The following is an 8791-nucleotide window of genomic DNA, read 5'->3' as shown; positions in this document are numbered from 1 at the left end:
TCAAAAACGGCAGCAGGGCAGGAATACCTAGGGCTGAAGCCACAACACTAAAAGCCCTTGCAGTCGTATTCCTCACATACTCATCGATATTGTCAATATCTGGTCTCATGGCAGCAATCATAGTGGCCAATCCAGCAGCTTTGCTCAAGTTTGAAATAATTTCTCTCCCCTCAACCCGAGCATAGTAGTCTTCGTCAATTAAGAGTGGCTCAATAACAACAAGAATCTTGTGCACGAAAGGTCGAACCAACTCATCAAGCTTGTATAACACCCTGTCGATAACTTTCACTAGAAGATGCCGTTCTTGGTCCTCCAACGTTGGCTGCATAAGCAAAGGCAAAATCTGGTTGAACAATAGACCAGCACCAAATTCTCTGGCCTTGTCCGTGAGTTGCCGTAATGCAGTCTTTCTCTGAGGAGGGGTACCATTTTTCACCTTAAGTAGCAGCTTCATAATCTTTCTTTCCTTCTGTTCCTCAGGTGATAGCTCATCCTCATTTTCTTCATTCAATAACTTCCCGAAAATCTGATAATCCTCTGGTTTCATGAATGGCAACCCATTAGCAGGCTCCTTCCCAACATCAAACTGCTGGCCCCTGTCTTCAACTGGTATTTGATAAAGCGGGGTCCCCATTGGAGTGGGTGTGGCAAGGAGCTTCCTAGCTGGAGTCCTAATGGGCACATATGAATTTGGAGGATCCAAGATCTTATAACCTTCAGGTGGGAACATGGAATCAAGTTCTTCATCAGTCAAAGGTCTGTTCCTGTCCTCAATATCCTTCTCCCACTTCATCAAGTTATACTGTTCAGGAGTAATAGGACCCCGCAAATTAGGAGTAGGTGTAGCCATATCTGCCCCACCAACAGGTGTCACACCAGGGGTCATAGACCCAGAAGGGGTTGCCCCAGCCATGGGTGTTGCACTCTCCATGGTAGCTGGAGTCTCATCCCACCTTGATCTCTGTCGCTTCGGTGTTGGCGTTGCCATACCTGTGATTTTTGGAGTGGCATCCCATGTCCCAGCTGGAGTAGCACCAGGAGTGACCCCACCAGCTGTTGGTGTAGCATCAGAATCATTTGAACGGCCAGGTGTCGGTGTCTCATCCCACCTATTCCTTCGAGCAGAAGGTGTTGCATCGCCAAGTCTCCCTGGAGTCGGAGTGGCATCCCACCTTCCAATACCAGGGGTAGAATCAGCCATATCCCAATCCGAGGAAGATTTAGCCTTCTTTGCTATGCTCTCATCAGGTTCCTTATCCTGTGCTTTGTCCCACCTATTTCTCCTCTTCTGTGAAGACTGAGCTTGAGCAGCAACATCACCACCAGCCCCTTTCTCCTCACCCATATTCTTCTTCTGCTCCTCCTCCTCCTTCATCTTCTTAGCAATTAACCTCAATGTTTCCTCCTTCTCCCTCTTCAATGCCTCCTCCCTCATCACTTCTGCATAAGTCCTTGAACCAACATCCGGGGTCTTATCCCCCATCGCAAAAGCATCATGCCTTGCAGGAGAAATGACCCGATCAAGCCTCCTTCGACGGTAATCATCCTCACGGTCAATAATCCTCTGTGGCTTCCTCAACCCATCATCATAGTCATCCCCAGCACCCGGCATTTCCTTTAAAAGAGACTTGGGAGCCGTATAGGAGGCCAATTTACGGGCCACCTCATTGTCCATAACATCAGCATTATCTTCATCGTCATCCACAGGAATCGACTGAACATAATCCTCCCTTGCATTATTCCCATAAAGCTCGGTATCATAGTTAAGAGACGAAAGAGAGGCCAGCTCCTGCTCCATCTTCTTCCTCTCCTCCTGAGTCTTAGCAATCTCTGGGTCTAACGACGCCATATCTAATCGAACTGAAAACCCTAGCTCTCTTCCTTACTTCCAATTGACTAAAAAATTGTCTCAGAAATCAATCTACGATAATCCTAACCTGCAATTTCAATCAACAATTACATGTTAAAACACATCAACATCAACCCATTCATAATCAGCCAAATTACAGTGGATGATTATATGAACAACAAGCTTCTACTTTCGACTTTATCTCAAGTTCTACATAATGATTCCAATTGATTAATAAACAGTATTGACAATATCGAAACAAAAAAACCCTAGCTTTACTCCTTACTTCACAGTGACTAGAAAATCATCTCAAAACCCAATATACGATAAGTCTAACCTGAAATTTCAATCAATAGTCAAACATAGTAATGTTAAAACACATCAAGACCAACCCCATCATATAATCAGCCAAATCACGGTGAATGATTTTATGAACACCAAGCTTCTATTTTCTAATTTATCTCAAGAAAGAATATGGTTGCAGTTGATTAGTAAACAGTAAGAACAGAAATTAATAAGAGAAGCAAACTACGGAAAATAGTTCACATGGAACAATCACGAAATTCAAAAGCAAATGAAAATTGAAAAGAGTAGCGCAGATACAGAAGAAATTGCAGAAAGAATACAATAGACAAATCTAAATAGAGAGAGACAGAGAAAGAGAGAGTGATACCAGGCGAAAAGGATGATGCGAGGAAGAATATGCAGTCGCCGGAGAAGTAAAGGTTTGTAAAAACCACGCAAAGGCGGTGTTCTGTAGGGAGGTCGAGGACGGAAGAGTTTTAGAATTTTTTGGGGTGGTTCAACTAGAAACGGGTCTTGAAAATCTAATATCTAATACTTCATAATATACTCCCTCCGTTCCATAATGATGTTCCAATTGAGGTTTTTGACACTATTCACAGTAGAAGAGAATCTTCTAAATTATTTCCACCACATTAGAAAAAACATATTCACGTGGGATCTTGTTTGATTCGTCTACATGAACACTTTAAGAATATCAAAATTTTATAATTTTTAACATTGTGTAACTATAGATAAATACGACACAAAACGTGCGTTGGCAAACGTGAAAAAAAAAATTGGAACATCATTGTGGAACGGAGGTAGTATATATATTATATATATAAAGGAAGCATAGTTGCTGAAATATTATAGCACCACCTAGGATTACTAATGGTTTCGACGAATGAAAAATAAGATTTCTAATTTATTTTTGAATTTAAAAAATCGTTTGCCACGTAGATAATTAATTGGGTGCCACGTAGATATTTTAATTAATTAATTACTAATATATACAACTCCATCGAAAATCAAACACTCTAATAATATAATTAAAAAATAAATCTAAAATAAAATTCATCCAAAATCAAATACTAATCTAAAATAAAATAAATAAAATTCAATTTAAAATCAAACATTAATCCAATATTAGAGCGCCGCGTAGGAAATTAATGGTTTCGGCCAATGAAAAATAAGATTTCAAAATTAATTTTGAATTAAAAAAGTTGAGTGCCACATAGATAAATAATTAAGTGTCACGTAGATATTTTTATTAATTAATTATTAATAATAACGCATGTACAATTTCATCCAAAAACAAACAACGCTCATAATTAAAAAAATAAATTTAAAATAAAATTCAATGCAAAATAAAAAAAACTAATCTAATCTAATATATAAAATCGGTATATACATAGGAGTTCTATTTAAACATAACAATTAAATAGAATATATGCATCGCACGGGCTAAAATTATTAGAGCGCCACCTAGGATTACTAATGGTTTCGGCCAATGAAAAATAAGATTTCTAATTTATTTTTGAATTAAAAAAATTGAATGCTGCGTAGATAATTAATTAGGTGTCACATGGATATTTTAATTACTAATATATACAACTCTATCCAAAATCAAACACTCTAATAATTAAAAAAAAAAATCTAAAAATTCATCCAATTAAAATCAAACACTAATCTAAAATAAAATTCAATCCAAAATCAAACACGAATCGAATATTAGAGCGCCACGTAAAAAATCTAATGGTTTCGGCCAATGAAAAATAAGATATCGGAATTATTTTTGAATTAAAAAAGTCGAGTGTCATGTAGATAAATAATTAGGTGACATGTAGATATGTTTATTAATTAATTACTAATATTACGCAAATACAACTTCATCCAAAATCAAACACTCTAACAATTAGTCTAAAATAAAAAATAATAATTTAATCCAATATATAAAACATAGCCGTTGGTATTTTATTTTAATTTAGCAATTTTATAAAATCCGTGCATCGCACCGGCTAAAATCTAGTGTCTAAATAATTATACCCTTTTATTTTGTTTACGTTTGGTATTTTGCACGCGTTTTAACGATTAATTAATTTTCATTGACATTCCTCTATTCTTTTATTTAAACAAGGCGAATTACGTTTATCTATAATGTTTTTACTTTTACCAAAATTTTGAAAATGAGAAAATTTTATTGTCTCAATGGAAAAGTGTGAGAGATTAAATGAGCAAATAAATTTAATTGGTTAAAATAATAATTGGACATAAATTTTGATAGACAATTAAAGCATTTATGTGATAATGTAAAAAGAAATGTAAATAACATTTTGGGTCACCCAAAAAGGAAAACGTAAAGAACAAAAAGAGATGGAGAGAGTACAAGATCAGGTCCCTTGCATGCACGTGTATTTTAAAATTATTTGACTAGTTTTTTTATAATGTATTTAACTGGAATTTTTTTTAATTTTTTTGAGGGTGAACGTAAATTGGTATATTAATCAAGGGACAAAGAGTTCATGAGTACATACGAGAAGATCTTCGTAGGACAATGATTCTCCCACACTTGTTCAACACCAAGTGGTACTAGGCTACTAGCTTAGCAAGGTGATGGGCGACAACATTTTCATCCCTTCGTACATGAGACCAAGTGACAAAATCAAAGAAACTACTCAAAGAAATTATATCCTCCAATACGGTGTCTAGATCAGATAAATAGATGATTGCACTTGAAAGGCGGGACACGACCATCTGGCAATTTGATCCACAATTATATCCTTGAGACCATACCTCTTGCCCAGTTTGATCGTCAACATTATGGTCTTGCCCTCGGCTACTTCAACTAGCCATGTCGCCCTCAATCTCCTGGTTGCAGCGAAAATAACGCTACCATTATGCCTCCTAGCTACAACACCTAATCCAATCCACCCCTCCTCCGAAGAGACGCATCCGCATTTATTTTAACAACCCCAATAGGAGGAGCTTACCACACTCTAGCACTCAAAGTCTTAGCCCCTTCAGGCCTGATGTAAATCTGCGCACTATACTTTCCATGATCCTCTACTAGTCTACTCACTCTATCCATGATTATAGCGTTGGTGGTCGTCTTACCTTCGTAAGACCTATAGGTTACGCTCTGTCCATATGCACCACAGTAGGTAGCCCGCACGTTGCCTCGGCTTCCCATTTATTTCCTTCCAGCGTGCTATAAGGTCGCTCAAGTTGCACGAATGCACATCCCGCACTAGCTCAAGACAGCCACTCTCTTGCCACAACTCAGTAACACGATGAAATTGGAAGATTATGTGGGATGTCGTCTCTTCTCCATTGCATCATGGACAACAAGCTTCCTCTATAATATGACGATCATGGAGCAAGCCTCGGGTTGACAAAGTACCTGTACACATCCTTCACAAACAATGTCGTACTTTGGGCGAAACATCAAGCCCCCATATTACCCCTCAAGTTGGGTGAAGTAAGTCAAAATTGCAGCCTTTCCCTAACATGTAAGACGTCATAACCGAGTACATAACGTCATTTGAATAGGCCTAAGTTAGGGTATCATTGGGACCTCGCCAACTGAGGGGGTGGACATGATGCATCGTTGATCTCGTTCATTAAAGATGCGAGCAATCATCTCTACATTCCACTCCATACAATGCAAGTCGATTAAATCACTCACATGAGTCACACCGTCAACTTCGCTCACTACTACAAAAATGGGCAAAGGGACCCTTAAGAAAAGATCCATTGGTTGAGATAACGGGTCTCTTTAATATAAGAAACCCAATATTAAAGATAACGGGTCTCTAATTACAGAAATTACCCACAATTATCTGCGAAAAATAAGATGGAAAAAACGAGAGACCCCTTATTTTAAATAACGGGTCTCTAATTTATCAAAGGGCCCACATTTTTCGTACAGAAAATCAAAAGGGAAAATGTGAGACCCGTTAGTTTAGATAACGGGTCTCCTGTGTACCCTGGGCCCACAAAGCCAATTTACGAGAAAAGCAGGAGAGCCCTTATTTGATACCGGGTCTCTTTCGTTTCCTTCTTTCACATCTTCCAACAAACTTGTTCCATTAGAAAAAAAAGTGAAACCCAGAGCTTTTCCTTCCATCTCTTCCTCTGCACTTCCCCTCTAGATCTGGAAACCCGATTGAGAAAATAATCTGCGATAATGGCGCCTCATTACTTGAAAGAACCTGGAAGCGAGCATCCAGAGTTCAGCAAGCTACACTCTCGCAGATCCAAAATGGAAGAACCTTTTCCAGGTCTGTAATTTTTTAGTTTCAATATCCGATTTTGTGATGTTTTGTTGATTTCATTTGAATTAAGTTCATGTTGATTTAGTTGCAATTGTGTTGCCTTTTTTTCTTATTTGTTCTGGATTTCACGGAATTTAAGGTTTTTTACTTGCACGGTTATGTTTTGTGAGATTAGGGTTTTTAGGGATCGTTCTTCGGGAGGATTTGAGGGGAATTAGGATTTCAGATTGGTTAAAAGTTTCGTGGGTGTAAACGCAATCTAGGTAATAAATCGGAAAATGGAGAATTGCGGCTAAGTTTGTGTGTTCTGCGAAATTAGTAATTGTTATTTTCATGTGGGATTTTCGATTTGCGATTTTAATTTGTAATTGTTGTTACAAAGTTAGGTTTTTTTTCTGAATTTTTCAAATTCAATTTCAACTACAAAGTTAGGTTTTTTCTTTTCTGAGGTTCTGCAAATTTCTAATTGACTGTGTGAAATGGTGGCTTTAGTCGAATTTGAATAATATGAATTAAGCCAAAGATGTTTGGTTATATGCCTCATTATATGTCCTTAAACTGAGTGTAGTAGCTTAGAGTTCCACAATTTTAGCATAGTTAAAAATTTAGCTCTCGACAAATTATATAATTAAGAACTTATTCTATCCTTCCTTTAAGACAATGGATTTGGTTAGCTATGTCTGATTTCCAACAATTTATTTAGGGTTTTAAACATGGCTTCAGAGAAAGATAATGAGATAGGTGGTGCACGAATGAGATTGAGGCCTTACGAGCAACTCAAGTGCTGAAGGAAAAGGCTTTAGATGAGGTATATATTCTGAGATACTTTGTCATATTTTTTATTTAACTTCATTTGTTACTTTTCCATAATCTTCAGCTAAGTCTATATGCATTGTGTATTACTTTCTGTATTCTCCCCCCTTGTACAACTCAAAATGAACTACGAAAAGTCTATATGCATTGTGTATTACTTTCATTTTCCTTAGCTTTTGATATCAATTTTTGCATTACTTGTTTATATTCCGATTTTCTGAAATAATACAGAGAGTATAGACTATAGAGTATGTTTTAAACCGGAGTTCTTTCATTTTCCTTAACTTCTGATATCAATTTTTGCATTAATTGTTTATATTCATATTTCTGAATTGATACAGAATATAGAGATGTGTACCTGTGATCTTTGCAATATTAGTATGCCACAACTTTCTTCTTCTTAGAACTGGTTATGATCCTACTGCATTCTTCTTCCTAGTACTGCATTATCTTCACATGTTCTAAAACTACCAATCGTCTTGTCGTATGATTTTCATATTGGTGATTATGGATAATATGTACGCGTGTAACTGAATTCCTTACAATAATCAGTTTATATGCAATTCCACACTTTAGCTGCACTCTGTAAAAGAAAAATCGGGAGTAGAATTTCTCCCTTTGTTTTAAAAAATATATCACCACATGCAATTCTTTACTAAGCTCATTTGTTCATCCAAAGGACTCTCGATTACTCAAAACTTCCCAGTTGTCAAGTAATGATCCCGGGATTTCTAATTTTGTACACTATATTGAAAGGTTCCCTGGTAAGTGGGTCAGTTTTATCTATAAATTTTCCTTAGTTGGTTCAAGGGCTGGTAAATTGGCACTTACGGCAGTATTTCTACAACTTTTGTAATGGCGGTCCTCTCACATGTGTAGCTTTATTGATTAAAGGTGTGCGGCATAGCACCTTGTTGTCCTGCCGTTAAGGAATTCACTGTTGTAGATGATAAGCAAATGTTCTTAAATTCTTCTAGCATGCTTCTTTTGTCTGTTAATTTGTCCTTATAGTTCTTTCTCCATTGTGTCTTTCAGATAAAATGGTCTATGACAGGAGAGAAACAAACCAAGAGGCTATGATTTAATATAATTTTGCATACAAGGGACATGAAAGGTTTGTTGCTAGCTGGTTATTATGTGGAATAAAGTTCCTTTAACTTTTCTTATGTGACTTATATGACTTATGTGACATATCTTTTGTAACTTTTGATGCGTTTAAACAAGTTGATGGAAGTAAATTTGAGGGAACTAAGGAGGGTTCTGATGGATGGTGGAGCGTGGAAGAACTTTTCATAACTAGCGGCCTCAAAGAATAGGTGGTGGACTAGGAATAAATAGAGTTGGAGGATTAATTAATCTGCAAGATCTTTGGGTATTGTTCATGTGTTGCCCTAATTCCTGAGTTTTAGCTGATTTTCTTTTAATAGTTGCTGCATAATTTTGAATCCAAAACTTTTCTGTTTCTAATAAGTTCACCGTCCATGTTCATAAAGGTTTGTCTTTTATTACAGAATTGCAAACAAGTACATCTTAAATCTTACATTGTTGTTGTAATTCTACTCCTTATCTG

General features: G+C 36.8%; 1 protein-coding gene across 1 annotated transcript in view; it reads right to left on the bottom strand.

The window, feature by feature from the left end:
- Nucleotides 1-1935, bottom strand: part of LOC110801030 (uncharacterized) — a 5290-nt gene extending 3355 nt beyond the window's left edge. Inside the window, exon 1 of the mRNA XM_056827657.1 lies at nucleotides 1173-1935. Within this exon, the coding sequence (XP_056683635.1) occupies nucleotides 1173-1849 (677 nt within the window). The 5' untranslated portion in view covers nucleotides 1850-1935. The remainder of the gene's footprint in view (nucleotides 1-1172) is intronic.
- Between the last annotated feature and the right edge of the window lie 6856 nt (nucleotides 1936-8791).

This window comes from Spinacia oleracea, chromosome 4, assembly GCF_020520425.1.
Source record: "Spinacia oleracea cultivar Varoflay chromosome 4, BTI_SOV_V1, whole genome shotgun sequence".
Lineage (NCBI taxonomy): Eukaryota > Viridiplantae > Streptophyta > Magnoliopsida > Caryophyllales > Amaranthaceae > Spinacia > Spinacia oleracea.
Note: the sequence above shows the minus strand (reverse complement) of the source record. Positions and strands in the feature narration are given on the sequence as shown.